Genomic DNA, 19,188 nt, shown 5'->3' on the forward strand with positions numbered 1-19,188 from the left:
AAGAATCTAATCTAAATGATGAATCTAAATGAAGAAACAGGAAGCTTTCAAAAAATAGGAATATTTGGAAGATGAATTTGTTTGGCTGGTCACATTTGAGTGATACATTTAAGAGGTGATGGAAAACCAAAGAATTTAAGGCATTCGTCTCTAACCATGCACAGAAGAAGAGCAAAATTCATGCTTATGTTATCAAACTCTGAGTTTCAAGCATGTATCACCACTCTACTGGACCTCAATTTTTTTCCATTTTCCTATTTAATCCACCTTCATTCCCATTGTTCAAAACCAGCATCTTTGCTTTTAGAGCCTGCAGTACTCTCAGCAATTGTTACTTCAGAGGGTCATCTTTGTCTCTCAAACAATAAATAAGACACTCTGTTCTTGATCTGTTTGGTCTTAATCCCATATATGATAGGGTTCATCACAGGAGGAATCAGTATGCAAACATTAGCTATTAGAATGTGGACATGAGGTGGTATCTGTTTCCCAAATCTTTGGACCAGAGCTGTGAAGACTCCTGGGATGTAGAAAAGGAGGATGACACAGATATGGGAACCACAAGTATTGAGAGCCTTGTGACGAGCATCCTGAGAGGGCATTTGAAAGATGGCATGGAGAATCACAAAGTATGATGCCACAATGAGGATAATGTCTAGTACCACAGTTATCACAAGGACAAATAAACCATACCAGATATTCACTTGAATGCTGGCACAAGCATACTTGGCCAAACCAATGTGTTCACAAAGTGTGTGAGGAAGAAGGTTAGTTTTGCAAAAAGGTAGTCTTTTCAAAAGGAATATCATAGGGCATACGGTAAAAAGACTTCTTAAGTAGATAGTCATACAACTTTTTATAATTACTGAGGGGGTAAGGATCATTGTGTATCTCAGTGGGTAACAGATAGCAATATAGCGATCAAAAGCCATTAACAGAAGAATTCCTGATTCAGCAATGAAAGTAAAATGGATAAAGAATAACTGAGTAATGCATCCATCTAGAGATATCCCTCCAGAATTAAACCAAAAAATGCTCAGGGCTTTGGGAATTGTGATGGTAGAAAGAGTAATATCAAGTCCAGCCAATATACATAAGAAGATATACATGGGTTCATGGAGGCTGTGATCAGTAATCACTACAAAGATGAGGAGACTGTTACCAAGAAGAACAATAATATAGGAGGTAAAAAATGGAATTGAGATCCAGATGTGCTGATCCTCTAGTCCAGGAATGCCAAGAAGATAGAAAAATGTGTGACTTATGACAGTGATGTTAATGATGGTCATGTTCATGTCAGGCAACCCTGTCAAAATAGTAATATCTCAAATTAAGGGATGAATTTAGTTATTCTGATTTAGACATATAGATAGATAGATGATAGATATAGATTAGCTACAGATATAGATTAGAGATAGAGATAGATAGAGATAGAGATGATAGAGATAGAGACATAGACAGAGACAGAGACAAAGATAGAGATAAAGATACAGATACAGATACAGATAGAGACAGAGATAGATATAGATTAGATAGATATAGATATAGATATAGATATAGATTAGATATAGATTAGATATAGACATAGACATAGACATAGACGTAGACGTAGACATAGACATAGACATAGACATAGACATAGATATAGATATAGATATAGATATAGATATAGATATAGATATAGATATAGATATAGATATGGATATGATATGGATATGGATATGGGTATGGATATGGATATGGATATGGATATGGATATGGATATGGATATGGATATGGATATGGATTAGATATAGATATATAATTACTCTTTTTCTTTACCCAAATGCATGGTCAATTTTTTAATTGAATCATTTGGTGTGGAGAAAAAAAGATATTTTAAGTGTCATAATTCAAAAGACACCATAAGTCTTTCGGTTCTAAATTCGACAATGCTTTTTTTCTTCAGTTCAATAGAATCCCTTTTTCTTAATCTTTCTATCAAGCTTGCTATATACTGAAAGAGAGGAATAATTATGAATTCTTTAATTATTATTATGTCATTGCATGGCACAGTGGATAGAGTGCCTGGCCTCAACTTTGGAAAACGTGTCTTCTAGATTTCTATACTGGAAACAGACACTTACTGTATGACCCTGGGCAAGTTACTTAATCCTGTTTACCATAGTTCCTTATCTTTCAAATGAAATAATGAAAGAAATGGCAGACCATTTCTCTATCTTTGCCAAGAAGAACCCAAACGGGACCATAAAGAGTCAGACACAACCTAAATGACTGAAAAACACAAAATAATTAATGCCATTTAATACATCTTTTCACAACTCTGGGTATGTATATTAATTTAGATACTATGACAATTGGTTTGCAAATACTGGGTCTGTTTTTGGTTCCTTCTCTTTTTTCCTAATTTTATACTTTAAAACACATTGAGTATACAGAACTGGATAATAAATAAGATGATTGACCAAAGGCGTAAATTTGGTACACCTATGCAGTAGCAAACTAGTATCTCATAAACCCAAAGATTCAAGCTTTTGAGACAAGAATTCACTATTAATCAAAAGCTACTCAGAATGTTGGAAAGAAATCTAGCAGAAATTAGCATAGACAAATATTTCCTTTTGTATAATAAGATAAGGTAAAAATGGATATATGATTTAGACACAAAGGTTGCTATAAGTAAGTTAGGGAAGCATGAAAACAATTACCTTGTTAATTATACAGATAGATGAAATCGTTTCCTTTTTGTTATGAAACAAGGACAAAAAGACCTCTGAAGGCAAAATGGATAATTTTGATTATAAGAAAAATATATATTTTTGTGTGTTGTACAAACCAATGCAATTAAAATTTAAAAAGAAAGCACAAACTGGGAAACTTTTTACAGTGTGTTCAACTAATAATGATCTCATTTTACAAATATATGGAGAATTAAGTTTAATTTATAGGAAAAAGAGATATTTCCCTATTGATAAATGGTTGAAAGATATAAGCAGGAAGGTTGGAAGAAGAAATCAAAGTCATATGAAAAGATTTTACAAATTAATAATTATAGAAGTGTAAGTTAAAAGAACTCTAATCTATTACCTGATATCTATAAGATTGATGAAATGTTGGAAAAGCACAATGAACAAATGCAGGATGTGAAGCAGGAAAATAAGTGCTTGAATATATTGTTGGAATAGTAAACTGGTCGTATCATTCTGAAGCATAATATGGAACTAAGCCCATAGGATTGTGAAGGGAGAATTGAAAAAAGGAGTTGTATTAAAAAAACCTGGAAAGATTTATATAACCTGATGTAAAATGATGAGCAGAATCAGGACAATATTATACACAGTAACAACAGCTATATTGTAACAATCATCATCTGTGAAAGACTTCAAAAATCTGGTCAATACAATGATCCATGACAATTACAAAGTATTAATGACTAAAAAATTGTTATCCACCTCAAGATAAAGAATTAACTCTGAGTAAAGTTTAAAGGACAATTTCTTGCTTCTTGCTTATTTTTCTCACTTATTTTTTGAGCATAGCTAATATACAACTTTGAGTGCACATATATAATGGGTATCATTTTGCTTCCTTCTTGGTAATTTAGGGAATAAGTTATTTAGATATACAGAATTTGGAACTCTTAAATAAAGTAAATGTTATAATATTTTGACATGATCTTCTAGGATCTCTTTTTTTTGGCTATGGGATTTGGGGGAGAAGTAAGTTTTCTCCTTTCAAAACTAGCATTCCTCCTTTTTATATTCTTTTTTATTGGGTTTTTTTTTTGCAAGGCAATGGGATTAAGTGGCTTGCCCAAGGCTAGGTAATTATCCACTGTGCCACCTAGCCACCCCCTTTTTATATTAATTATATTAACATTAATACATTTTATATTAATTATATTAATACATTTCTTCCCATTTATTTCATCAGGCAACTAGGGACTTTGGCTATTATCTTTCCTGTGATATTTAATCACACATTTTCCATTGATTCTTTTTTTGTTGTCTTCCAATAAGCCCAGATCTCTCCTTTCCATTGATCATGCCAACTCCTCAGGCTAATTAATGTCCTTTGTCATTATTTTCCTTTTCATAGTCATCCTTCTTGAAAAAAAATCTACCTAACTAGCTGTAACTTTCACTTTTAAAACCTCCTACTTATAATCTGAGACAGCTGGGCACCTTAGTAGATAGCCTACTTGGACTAGAATCAGAAAGATCAGAGTTCAAATGTGGCCTCAGATACCCAGTATCTGTGTGACCCTGGACAAGTCACCTAAACTGTGTTGTCCAAATCCACTGGAGAAGGAAGTAATAAAGTAAACCATTATCTTTGCCATGAAAACTCCATGGACAGTATTGGTTTATTCTGACACATGAAAGTTAGACAAAATAGAACATCACCCATATTTTTATCCAAACATACAACTATTTCTAAGATGAATATATTCTCTGCCTTTTAGTTTAATGATTTTTTTTTAGTTTTCAAATTGAAACAAATGAAAACAAAATGGCTCAATTCAAAATTTGACAATATTAACCATATTGATAATATTCCTGGTTTTTCTGTGACATTGTCCTGTTGTTTCTCTTGTTGCTACTTCTCAGTCTAATTAACAGGATAATTTTTTGTATCTTTCCTGATATACATAGGTTATTTGGCTTTTAAATCTCTGAGTATCGAATTCTCTTCTTTTTTTCCCACCTCAACTCTCAATTAAGAAAGCAAACAATTTGATATAGGTTAAAAATGCATAATCAGACAAAACATTTTCATAATAGTCTTGTTGGGAAAGAAAACTTAGAACTCCCATAAAAAAAGAAACATCAAGAAAATTAAAGTAAAGTAAAAGTTTTAATCTGTTTTCAGACATAATCAGCTCTTTCTTTGGGGATGGATAACATTCTCCATCATAAATCCTTCAGAATTATCTCAGATCACAGCACTGCCAGGAAAAGATGCCATTCATTGATGATAATTCCATTATATTGTTATTAATTTTTATATAGAACATTTCAGACAGCATCTGTTCATGAAATTCCTTCCAGGTTATACTGAGAGAATCTTAATCATCATTTCTTAAAGCAGATTAACATTACATCATAATCCAATACAACTAATTTTTGTAGTTATTATGAACTAATAGATATCCCCTCAGTTTCTAATTGTTTGACACCAGATAGATCCTCTTCCTTTCAGTTTTTTATTTCTTTTGAATTACAGACCAAGTAATAGCATTGCTAGGTCAAAGAATATGTATGACTTTATAATCATAGGTCTTGATGATCTCTTTTATTTTATTTTGACTTTTTATATATCCTCTGATGGGCTTCATCAGTATCTCTGATTTATTATTATACTTTGGATTCTAAACTATATATCCAATGCTCATCTCTCTCCTGTCCTCCACTTCTCAACTGCCTAAGGGGCATTTCCACTTGAATGTTTCATAGGCATCTTAGACTCAATATGTCTGAAACCAAACTTATATAATCCTAAACCCATCCCTCCTCCTCCTAACTTCCCCATTTTTTGCTAAGGAAGTGACATTTTTACAGATGCCTTGGCTCAAAAACTGGAAAGCATACTCCAGTATTCAATCTCTCCCATCTCTTGATCCAGTCAAATACCAAAATTTGGGCATTTGTGCTGTTCATTCATTCTCTGTCTTCCCTTATTCCCTAAGGTTCTCATTACCTACTCCCTCCATTCTGACATAGATCCCTACCTGGTTCCCTTGAAGTCATTCACTTCCCTTTCATGTCCATCCTTCACAAAGTGCCAAAGTGATATTCCTGATGTGAAAATTTGATCATAGAATTCCCATAGAATGTTTGTCTTGGATAAGATCTACTATCCAATTGAGTCTCAACGTCTCATTTGATTGTGATGAACAAAGATTGGTGATGAAAAAGAGGGTTAGAAGTGTTAGTTGACTTGCCTAAGGCAAAACAAATTATAAAATTGTGTTACTTTTTCTTATCCTCTTCTCAGCTACTAGAATCATCCCATCCTCTGTTGCCTTGGGCCTGTTTTGTCAAATATACTGAAATACAAACATATACACATATACATGCACACACAGATATAAATTCATACATTTATGTATATATAAAGTTTTATGTATGTTTGTGTAAATCTCACAAGTAAATCTCACATAAAGTTTGATATTGAGATAAGAACTGTTTACTTTTGTCTATACCTAACACTTAGTATGATGCTTAATTTATACGTAGTCTTTAAAAAATATATTTGATTGACTGATATATATATATGTGTATATATATATATATATATATATATGTTTTAATCAATCAATCATAGGCAAGTTGCACTCATTTTCTGTGTCAGCAAAATGGAGAAAACCTTCCACTCTTACTAAGTTGTTTGGATGATCAAATAAACAAAGTATATGAAAAACTGTTTTTGAAAATCTTAAATCTATAAAATTGTAAGCTATTATTGCTATTATACCTCAAGTTTTTTATTTATGAAAGCAAAATTTAACTCCCCACATTCTCCGATAGAGAGACTAAGAGATTTGCTCTAGTTGATAAGTCATGGCAGTAAAGCATCAGGATTGAGGTATTGTCATACTGAAATGAGATTGAACATATAAAGCATTTTGCAAACCTTAAAGAGCTTTGTAAATACAGTTTCTTTATTATTAGTTTTCTTATCCTTTGTCTACAATATCTGGACTTTGGATTTGATGCTGACTTCATTTCCTGGGGCTTCTAATGCACAAGTGCTGAACTCAAGTAATCTTTATAGCAATACAGATAAAGTCTGACAACTTTACACAACATATGCATGCAAATTCATAAATAAATACATATACACATATATGCATACTTACATTTATGCTTATTTTTATTATTAACCCTTTCAAAATTCCAGAAAATCAACAAAATAATTTAAACCTTAATTTATACATTGTTGATCTCTGACACGAAAATGTTTAAATAGAAAGCATACCCTATACTTAAACATATCCTTATTGTCATCTCTAAAGTGATGCTCTTAAGATCCCTGAAACCTGTACTGCAAATGTCAAATTCAGTGTTCTTTCTAACACTCCCCATTGCTTCAGGACTTTACAGGATAATTAGTAAGAGGATCACAGAAAGAGTATGAGTTGTTGAGAAAATAGAAATTAAAGAAAGTATCAGCTAATCAAGAGACATAGTTGGCTGAAGTTTTGAGATGATGGTTACCAACCTGAAGAGATTTTTCTTCAATAACAAGAGCTTTGAGTTACATAATCAATAAGATCCTTTTCAAATCTGAAACGTTATGTCTCTAGATTAATCTGGATAGGGTAATGGGTTAATCACAGGACTTGGAGTCAGGAAAATCTGAGTTAAAATCTGATCTTACACTCTTTTTGTGACCTTGGGCATGTCATTTCATTTCTGATTAAATATCCTCACAGGTAAGAAGGGGATAATCATTAAACAATAGAGAGAACAAAATGAGATAATATTTGTAAAGTGTTTTGCAAAACTTAAAGTGCTTTTATATGCAAGCTTATTATCATATATAATCCATATATAGTAGTGGTTAGCATTTATATAGCAGTTAAGGTTGGCAAAATGCTGTACATAAGTCATCTGATTCACCAAGCCACCCAGTGAGGTAAACACTCTTATTGTTCCCATTTAACTCATGAGGAAACTAAGGTGAAGAGAAAGAGATAAAATGATTTGTCCAGGATCACATGAGAAAATGTCTGAAGTGGGATTTCCATGGAAATCTTCATGATTCCAAATTCAGTATTCAAACTATCCTACCACTTGGCTAGGTTAAAACTGAGAGAAGATAAAGCAAGAATATCAACCAACTAGCAATCTTTCTACAGTGGACTATTCCATAAAATAGTCAAAACTATCTATTTTTCCTCAGAAAATGGACATTGAGAGACAGTGTGGCTGGCACAGGGATGAAGCAGAGTTCAAAAGAACAGTCAGTGTCATATTGCAAACCCTCTTAGATAGGCTTCTGGGGTTAACATAATATGCATACTTAGCACAGCCTTTGAGGTCTTGGAAGTTAGGTAATGAGTTTCACTCAAAATTGCAGAATTAGATGGGGTTTTTTTTTTGCAAGGCAAATGGTTTTAAGTGGCTTGCCCAAGACCACACAGCTAGGTAATTATTAAAGTGTCTAAGACTGGATTTGAACCCAGGTACTCCTGACTCCAGGGCCGGTGCTTTATCCACTGCGCCACCTAGCCACCCCTTAGAATTAGATGTTAATAACTTAAAAGGAGCCCTAGAAAAAGGAATGAAGGGGAAAGCTTATGTAGTCTCAAAGACAAATGTTAAATTATAAATTTCTTTAACTTCCTTGAGTGGAAAAAACTCTCGGTACAAGATAAAAAGAAACATGCCTTTCTCTCTCTGAGGGCAGTCTTCTTAAGGTGACTTCAAAGAACTAATCCTCAATCTTTGTTTTAAGACCTCAGTGTTAGGGACTCTTATTCCTTTACTCTCTATGACCACAAATCACCTTGTGTTCTATATGGCATTAGACTTGAAATTAGGATCATAACTCGATCCAAAGTTTATGTCAAACAATTACCTGTTTTTGAAGTCATTTCATTTCTCTCAGTCTCAGTTTCTTTATTTAAGGAATAGAGAGATTGTAGTCCATGTATTTTAGGTTACCTGACAGTTTTAAAATGTATGATAGCATCACTTAAGGGAAAAAAATCTCACTAACCCAAATTTTCTTCTTCATTCTTTTAATTTTGTCTTGCTATTTATTCCTGAACAAATCCCCTCTGTCTTCTATTACTTCCACGTTTTACTTTCATTTTCTGTACCTCATCCCAAACACCTGACTAATCTAATTACTTATCCATGTAGTTTACTTACCAGCATCTTGTGATGACCATACCAGCCAAAAAGTGCACCATGATTGTGGTGACACTTAAATAAAATGAACAGGAGCAGTAGTATTGTTCATTTTCCTCTTTACCTGTCCCATGAGAAAGATATTCTTAGAATCTTAATCATCTCCCTCAGAGGACGATTAATTTAGAACCGTCTTTACCTCTGTCTTTGTATTTCTCTTTTTTGTCTGTTTCTATCCTTCTCTTTTTTTCTTTCTAAAGACATGTCTTTTGGATTATCTTTGTAGATATATCTCTCTATTCTCATTACTTTCCATATTTTCAGAAATTCTTATAAATAAGGGATATCTCATTAAGAACCTTGCATTATGAACTTTGGGGCTGATCTGCATTTTAGATTGAAGACTGGTATTTTAAGAGTGATGTGAAAATATGTTTTAAGCACAGGGTTTGTCCTTATAAGAAGTACTAAGAAGAATTAGCAGTTAGTTAAGTATTATGTTATAATATTGGTGGAGTATTCAACACCAGCCAGAAATCAGAAAGTTTCATAATTTTTTAAACATTTATATATATATATATATATATATATATATATATATATATATATATATATATATATACACATATATATATATACATATATATGTAAATGCTTAATCCTAGGATTTACATATCCTAGGTGGGAAAATACATAAAAATCTGAGTTTTCTCAAAATTTCAAAAAAATTTTAAATATATTCTGAAAAAGAAAGTAACAGAATTAGTAAAGGTTTTGAAAAAAGGCAAGATGAACTGCAAACTACCTAGAAGGGTCATATAACAGGGGAGACCTTATAAATCTTATGTATGCCTTTCATTAATTCCAGTTACAGAATATAAAGAATGATTCCGACCAACAAATCTACATTCATATACCATGATTTGTTTAGTATCTATTAGGCTTCTTCTTGTTTGTTATGTCAAAATGCTGTTTCAAATATATTAATATATATGAGAATTTTCTGCCTTAAATCTCTTAAAACTAACTTTCCAGTTGTGAGTTCATTGGATTGAAGAAAAACATTTCTATACATGTATGTATGCTTGTTTCCATACATACATGTATTGTGTTTGTTATGTTCATTTATTCATATGTTTGTATATATGCATGTGTATGTGTTAATATTTGTATATATGCCCATACATATACATAATAAATGCATACATATGTTATTGTATATATGTGCTTTTATCATTGCAAATTTCATTCAAGAATTCTGCTAAATGCTTTTTAATTCATTTGGAACAATAGTTCTGTTTCCCTTTCCAAGGCTACTTACAAGTTTATTATTTATGCCAAATTGTTGATTGTACCATAAAAATTTCATTATTTTTTATTGGTAAGGATTCAGATAATTTTTCCATATTGTTGTTGATACTCAACTACATATTTATTGAATATATATTTTAATCTATATTGCTTTTTTGAAAATACATAGCTATATTTTAATTCTCTATATGTTTTTCATACAATCTTTTACCTCAAAAAGTCCTTTAAAAACAATAAAATACTTTTTTTGATAAATATGCTTACATTAGTCATTTTTGGCATGAAGAATTATGATTAAGGGAAAGAGATACATAAGAGATACTTTTTATAATGTGTTCATCAGATTATGAAGGGTGAATTCTTTTTTATTTTTGCTTTGTTTTGTTTTTCTTCTTCTGTATGGGGATAACTTTGTCCATAGCTGATCTATTATGGTTGTCCTAGCTCTGCTGAGAGGAGTTGCTTCCATTAAGGCTGATCATCTCCCAATGTTGTTGTTAATGTGTACATTTTTCTATTGGTTCTGCTCCCTTCACTCAGCATCAGATACTTTAAATCATTCCATGCTTCTCTAAAGTCCAACCATTTATGGTTTCTTAAAGAACAATAATATTCCGTACTATTGAAGTTATACTATAACCTGTTTAGCCATTTCCCAGTTGATGGGTATCCCATTAATTTCCAAGTATTTTGCCACTACAAAAAGTTGTTAAGAATATTTTGGGACATATGAGACTTTTCCCATTTCTTATAATTTATTATGGATATAGACCTAGAATTGGAATTGCTGGCTCAAAGGGTATGAACAGTTTCATTCTTCTTTAGGCACAATTCCATATATCTCTCCACAATAGTTGGAGCCTTTCACAACTCCATCAGCAATGAATCAATGTCCCAATCCTTCCACAACCTCTCCAACATTGATTATTTTCCCTTGTTCTCATCTTGACCAGTTTAATAGGTTTCAGGTGATACCTCATTGTTGTTTTAATTTGCATTTCTCTAATCAATAATGATTTGGAACATTTTTCATATGATTATATATATATATATATATATATATTTATATATGTACATAGAGAGAGAGATCTTTAATTTATTCTTTTGAAAACTGTCTTCATATCCTTTGACCATTTATCAATTAGGGAATGACTTGTAACTTTATAAATTTGATATTTTAGAAATGAGACTTTTATCAGAACTCCTAGTTGTGAAGAGTGTTTCCCAGCTTTCTGTCTTCCTTCTAATTTTGGCAGCATTGATTTTTATTGGTACAAAAATTTTTGATTTAATATCCCCTTTCCATAGATTTGCTAGACAGAGTATTTCTTGGTCTATAAATTTATCTAGTACCACTTTTGATCTTATTTTGGTATAAGATATGAGGTGTAGGTTTATGCCAACTTTTTGTCATACTATTTTCCAGTTTTACCAACAATTTTTGTCAAATAGTAAGATCTTATCCCCGAAGTTGATGTCTTTGGGTTTGTCAGATAATAGATTGCTGCAGTGATTATTGCAGTTTATTTTGAACCTATCCTAATCCACTGATCCATTACTCTATTTCTTAACCAGTATCAGGCCATTTTGATGACTGCTGCTTTATAGTATAGTCATATCTGGTAGAGCTAGGCCACCTCCCTTTACATTTCTTTCATCAGTTCCCTTGATATTCTTGACATTTTGTTGTACCAGATGAATTTTGTTACTAATTTTTCTAGCTTGATAATGTAGTTATTTGGTAGTTTAATTGGTATAGTCTGAATTGGGTAGAATTGTGTAGAATTGTCATTTTTATTATATTAGTTTGACCTCACCATGAGCAATTGACATTTTTCCATTTATTTATATCTGACTTTATTTGGGTGGGAAGTGTTTTACAATTGTGTTCTATACAGTTTCTGGGTTTGTCTTGGGAGGTAGATTCCCAAGATTTAATATTGAAATGCTGATAATTAATTTGTGTTTATTTTATTTTATATCCTGCTACATTGCTGAAATTATTAATATTTTCAAAGAGTTTTTTAGATGATTTTCATGGGTTCTCTAAGTATATACCATCATATCATCTGCAAAGAGTGAAAGCTTTGTTTCCTCATTGCCAATTCTGAGTCCTTCAATTTCTTTTTCTTCTCTTATTGCTACAGGTAGCATTTATAATACTATGTTGAAAACTATTATTTCATCCCAGATTTTATTGGAAAAATTCAAAGTTTATCCCCAATGCACATAATATTTGTTAGGGGTTTTAGATAGAAAATTTTTATTATTTTAAGGAAAACTCCATTTATTAAACTTTCTAGTGTTTTTCATAGGAATAGATGTTGTATTTTATCAAAGGCTTTTTCAGTACCTATTGAGATAATCTTATGATTGCTCTTATGTTTTCCTGATATTGAACCCTCCCTCCCTACCTTGTATAAAAACTACCATCAATAAGAGTTTTTAATGACACACTAGGTGTCAAGCATTAGATTACAAAGAAATAAAATAATCTGTCCTCTCAAGGACCTTACATTATCAGGGGAACTCACAAGCACATATATAAATATAGAAAAAAATGAAATAATAGCAATAGGTACATATTAACATAGGGTAGTTAAATATAAGGAAGTTAAGGACAGAGGGCACACCATTCGGGAATAACAGGAAAGATTTAGTGTAGAAAGTGGTGTTTGTGGAGATTCTTGAAGAAAGATAGGGATTCTATGATGTGGGTGAAAAGGACATGTATTTTAGATATGAGTCAAGATGTGGATAGTGGATGAGAATGTGAGGGTAGAGAGAATAAAGAATAAAGAAAAAGAAGAAAATTATGAACCTGAGTGAAGAAAGGGGAGCATTAAAAAATAGAAATGTTTGGAAGATGAATTGGTTTGGCTGATCATATTTGAGTGATGTATGCAAGAGGACATAGAAAACCAAGGATTTTAAACATTTGTATCCAAGCATACACAGAAGAGGTAAAATTCATGCCTAGCATATCAAACTCCAAATTGCATGCATGTATCAATACATTATTGTACCTCAGCATTCTTTCCAGTTTCCTGTTTAATCCTCCTCCATTCCCATTTTTCAAAGTCAGCAACTTTGCTTATTAGTGCCTTCAGCACTTTTAGCAGTTGTTACTACAAAGTTAATCTTCATTTCTGAAACAATAAGTAATATTCAACCACACATTTTCCATTGATTCTTTCCTTGGTGCTTTACAATAAACCCAGATCTCTCCTTCCCATTTGTTTCTTTCCTGATATACATAGGTACATTATTGAACTCAACTTTATTAATTATTTTATTTTCCCAAGTTACATGTAAAAGTCACATTAATTTTAAATATTTGAGAATTGAACATTCTCCCTTTTTCCACTCCAACTTTCAATTAAGAATGCAAATAATTTGCTAATGGTTAAAAATGTGTAGTCAGAAAAAAACATTTCTAGAATAGTCATGTTATGAAAGATAACATAGACCCACCCTCCAAATAAAGACAAATCAAGAAAAAGAAAAGAAAAGAAAAGTATTTTTCCATCTGTTTTGAGATACAATTAACTCTTTCTGTGGGGATGGATCATATGTCCTTCCCAACTGTCTTAGCCCAAGTACTGCTGAGAAAATGTCATTCATAATGATAATCACATTATATTGTTGTTACCTTTTATACAATACATTTCATATTGTATCTACTCATGTGAGTCCTTCCAGGTTTTACTGAATCTTGATCATCATTTCTTAATGCAGAATCATTTCATCATAATCACATAGAACAAGTTTTTTCAGTTATTTCCCTGAAGTACATTCCCTCAGTTTCTCATTATTTACTGCCAGAAAACAGTTGCTATAAATATTCTTTATACACATAGGTCCTTTTTCCTTTATGTTTTAATTTCTTTTAAGTTTCAGATCAAGTAGTGGCATTTCTAAGTCAAAGAATGTGATTTTATAAACATAAGCTCTATTCTTGATGGTCTCATTTTATTTTTTTGACTTTTTTCAATATTCTCTGATAGATCTCATTAGTATCTCCAGATTCACTACTATATGTATGCAATCGACTCAAAACTATATCCAGGGCTCATCTTTCCTGTCTTCCAGTCCATCTTCTCCAATGGTTAAGGAACAGTTCTACCTAGATGTTTCATAGGCATCTTATACTCAAAATGAATTAGCACAACCTGTTTCCTTTGAGGTTCAGAAGGAAGGAAAAGAGACTTTCACTAAGAAAAAATCTTGAATTAGATGCTAATAACATAAAAGAAGCCTGGAAAAAGGAATGAAGGGGAACACTTATGCAGTCTCAAAGACACATATTAAATAAGAGATTTATTTAAATTCCTTGAGTGGTGAAAATTGCCAGGAACAGATGCAAAGAAGCATGCCTTTCTCTCAGAGGGAATTTTTCTTATGTTGACCTCAAAGAACTAATCCTCAGTATCTCTTGTGAGACCTCAGTGCCTGGGGTTCTTGATCTTTTATTCACTATGACTACAAAATATCTTGTGGTGCATATGGCACTAGACTTGAAATCAGGGTCAGAATTCAATTCAAATTCTGCTTCATACAGTTACCTGTTTTTCAATTAATTTTATTTCTCTCAGCATCAGTTACTTTACTTATGAAATGAAGTGGTTATATTCCATGGATTTTAAGTTCCCTAACAGTTTTAAAATGTCTGATAGGGGAAAAAAATAAGGCTTCAATGGTCCAGATTTTCTGCTATGCTATATATTCCTGAACAAGATCCTCTGTCTCCTCATTATCATGTTCTACTCTCATGTCCTGTCTCCTATCCATAGTACCTGACTAATATAATTATCACTTCCAAGTAGTTTACTTATCTGTATCATGTGTTGACTACAGCAGCCAACAAAAGCTCAAAGCTTGTGTTGATACTTGAGTAAAATCTAGAGGAGCAGTAGCATTATTTCTTTCTTTCTTTCTTTACCATTGCCAAAGGATAATATTCTTACAATATTAGTTATTTCTCTCAAGGGAGGACTAATTTAAATTCCTCTTTACCTCTATCTTTCTACTTCTCTTTTTTGACAATATGTCTTTGTGCTCTTTTTTCTTTTTTCCTTTTTTTTTAAAGAGAAAGATGTGATTTATTTTGAGTTTTACAATTTTCCCCTAATCTTACTTCCCTCCCCCCACCCCTACATAAGAAAATTTGTCAATCCTTACATTGCTGTCATGGTATACATTGATCCAAATTGAATGTGAGGAGAAAGAAATAATATCCTTAAGGAAGAAACGTAAAGTATAAGAGAGAGCAAGATTAGACAATAAGATATCGGGTTTTGTTCTAAATTAAAGGTAATAGTCCTTGGTCTTTGTTCAAATTCCACAGTTCTTTCTCTGGATACAGATGGTATTCTCCAATGCAGAGAGCCCAAATTGTCCCTGATTGTTGCACTGATGGAATGAGCAAGTCCATCAAGGTTGATCATTGCTCCCATGTTGCTGTCAGGGTGTACAGTGTTTTCTTGGTTCTGTTCATTTCACTCAGCATCATTTCATACAAATCACTCCAGGCTTCCCTGAATTCCCATCCCTCCTGGTTTCTAATAGAACAATAGTGTTCCATGACATACATATACCACAGTTTGCTAAGCCATTCCCCAATTGAAGGACATTTACTTGATTTCCAATTCTTTGCTACCACAAACAGGGCTGCTATGAATATTTTTGTACAAGTGATATTTTTACCCTTTTTCTTCATCTCTTCAGGGTATAGACCCAGTAGTGGTATTGAGGGATCAAAGGGTATGCACATTTTTGTTGCCCTTTGGGCATAGTTACAAATTTCACTCCAGAAAAGTTGGATGAGTTCACAGCTCCACCAAAAATGTAATTATGTCCAGATTTCCCACAATCCTTCCAACAATAATCATTATCCTTTCTGGTCATATTGGCCAGTCTTAGAGGTGTGAGGTGGTACCTCAGAGAAGCTTTAATTTACATTTCTCTAATAAGTAATGATTTAGAGCAATTTTTCATATGTCTATGGATTGCTTTGATCTCCTCATCTGTAAATTGCCTTTGCATATCCTTTGACCATTTGTCAATTGGGGAATGACTTTTTTTTTTTTAATTTGACTCAGTTTTCTGCATATTTTAGAAATGAGGGGCAGCTAGGTGGCACAGTGGATAGAGCACTGGCCCTGGAGTCAGGAGTAACTGAGTTCAAATCCAGCCTCAGACACTGAATAATTACCTAGCTGTGTGGCCTTGGGCAAGCCACTTAAGCCCATTGCCTTGCAAAAAAAACTAAAAAAAAAATAAAGAACAAGAAATGAGTCCCTTATCAGAAACATTAGTTATAAAGATTGTTTCCCAGTTTACTACATTTTTTTTATCTTGGTTACAGTGGTTTTGTCTGTGCAAAAGCTTCTTAAATTAATGTAATCAAAATCATCTAGTTTGTTTTTAGTGATGTCCTCCATCTCTTCCTTAGTCATAAACCTCTTTTTTTTCTATAAAAGCATATTCTATTGGTTTCTATATGTATGTGTGTCTCTATCATCATTAATTTCCTTATTTATATACATCATATATATACAAGGGTATCTTTTGGAAAGGTTGAAATTATTTTCTCACACTTCCTGCCAATATGGTGGAGAGAAAATAGTCAAGATGTAAAGTACTCCTGATTCCCCTCAAAAATAACATGAAAGAAACCTCTTAACAGAAATTTGATCAACAAAACCCAGAAAGAGAAGTTAGGAGAAGAATATCTTCCAACAAAGTCTGTCTCAGGGGATTGTGGGTGAACACAGAGCAGAGACCAGAGTGCCAGAAAAGAGACAGTAGCTGGAGGAAGCCATAGGACTGGCATTAGCCCCAGGGGCTTTGGTGTATGGTGGGTGCAAGAGTCACCTTTAGCAGCAGAATCTTTGGTCTTGGGAGAGGAGCTAACAGAGGGTAAGTTCCAGCACAGAGAGTTTCACAGCACACCTGGAAAGCAACCACCTGGGCTGGGACCTCAGTGCCATACTTTCAGAAGAGCCTTCTCCCCAGAACAAATGGTAAACAACTCCCACCCCCTCAAGCACAGGGATGCCACAACAGAATTCACTCAACTGAAAGGGAGATTAACTCCCTACCTCAGGGCTCAGCCCATTGTTCAAAGTCAACTCAGACCCTGCTGCTGTGGGCCTCAAATACTCCAGGGAAAGCATCCAGCACCCCATACTGGGAGGTCCTTGAAATTACTAAGGCAAATTAGCAAAGCCACTAGGATCTTCAAAAGCAAACCTCTGAGGGCCAGTCACCCCACCCCACCCCAACTCAAGATGGTAAGAAGATGAATAAAGGCCAGTGAAAGGGGGGAGGCATGGAGAAATACTTAGAGGAAATAAATTCTAACCCAGAGAGATCTAGCACTGCTGAGGAGAATATTAATTGGTCTCCAGCCCATAAAGGCTTCCTTGAAGAAATCAGGAAAGAATTTAAAAATCAATCAGAAAAATTGGGAAAAGAAACTCAGGAGAAAATTAACATCTCACAACAAGAAAAAAATCCTTGGAAAATACAATTGTACAATTACAAAAAAGAATAATTTTCTCAAATTCTCAATTGGGCAAATGCAAAAAGAAAAATACACTTAGGCAAATGGAAAACTCCTTCAAAAAAAGAATTGACCAATTGGAAAAGGAGTTGTAAAAGATAAATGAAGAATATTATCTAAATAAAAAGAATAGAATCGGTGGACACTAATGACATGATGAGAGAAAAATATTCCATTAAACAATACCAAAAGATCAAAAAAAAATAGAGAAAAATGTGAAATACCTCATCAGTAAAGGCACTGACATCAAGAATAGCTCAAGAAGGGGCAACCTGATAATCATAGGCCTTCCTGAAAACACTGAAGAGAAAAAAAGCCTGGACTTAATGTTATAGGATTTAGTGATGGAAAATTGCCCTGATATCTTGGAACCAGAGCTCAAAATACTTATTGAAAGAGATCTTCTGGAAAGAGATCCTAAAATGAAAACACTAAGAAATCTTGTGGCCAATTACAGAACTATCGGATAAAAAAAAATATAACAAGCAACCAGAAAGAAACAATTTAAATACCAAGGAATCACATTAAGGATTATGCAGGACCTGGCTGCAACAAAATTAAGTGATCAAAGGACCTAAAATGAGATATTCCAAAGAGCAAAGGAGCTTGGATTGCAGTCAAGAATCCACCACCTGGAAAAGCTGAGCCTTCTCTTCCAGGGGAAAATATGGACACTGAATGAAGTGGGAGACTTCCAACATTTCCTAATGAAAAGACCAGAGTTAAATAGAAAATTTGGACATCAAAGAGGAGGCTCAAGAGACACATGAAAAGATAAAAATAAGATAAATAAAAAAGCTATTATACAATAAGAAAAAAAACTGGCTACATTCTCACTTGGGAGAAAGATTATCCTATGATAATTGTAACTCTATTAGAGAGAATATACTTAACCAGAAGTGATGGACACTCATGATTTATCTGTGAAACTGTTATCTGATAAGATGAAACTGGCTAAATCCCTACCTGGGAGAAAGATTCTAATAACTCTTGAGAATTATAACTCTATTAGAGAGAATATATTTAGCCAGAAGTGATGGACACTCATAACTTTTCTGTGACTCAGAATGATTTAAAAACAATACCTCCTTAAAAGAGGGGATAGTAAGGAAAGGGGAGGATGGAGGAGACTGAATGAGTTAAATCTCATTACATTTAGTGGTACAAAAGACCTATTGTAATAGAAGGGAAGAAAGGAGGCAACAAAAACCACCTGAATATTCATCTCATAAGACTTGGCTTAAAGTTAACTTAAGCACACTTAATTAAGCTAAGAAATTTATCCTAACTTTCAAATATTAAAAAGGGGAAAGGGGAGGGGACAGGGAAGGGGAGAAATAGGAGAACTAAAAGAATAAAGGGAAGGAAGACTGGGAAAAGGAGAGGGGAAAGAAAGAGGAGGTGGGTTGATATAGGAGGTCAAACACATTGAAGGTGGCAGTATTCAGA

The 19,188-nt window shown here is 33.2% G+C and overlaps 1 protein-coding gene across 1 annotated transcript; it reads right to left on the reverse strand.

Moving 5' to 3' along the window:
* Positions 1–344: 344 nt before the first annotated feature.
* Positions 345–1,295, reverse strand: LOC141490219 (olfactory receptor 52B4-like). The gene has a single exon (XM_074190448.1). It carries the CDS (start codon positions 1,293–1,295, stop codon positions 345–347), a length of 951 nt encoding a protein of 316 aa, XP_074046549.1.
* Positions 1,296–19,188: the final 17,893 nt, after the last annotated feature.

The sequence above is a fragment of the Macrotis lagotis genome, chromosome 1 (genome assembly GCF_037893015.1).
Source record: "Macrotis lagotis isolate mMagLag1 chromosome 1, bilby.v1.9.chrom.fasta, whole genome shotgun sequence".
NCBI classification, from domain to species: Eukaryota; Metazoa; Chordata; class Mammalia; order Peramelemorphia; family Peramelidae; genus Macrotis; species Macrotis lagotis.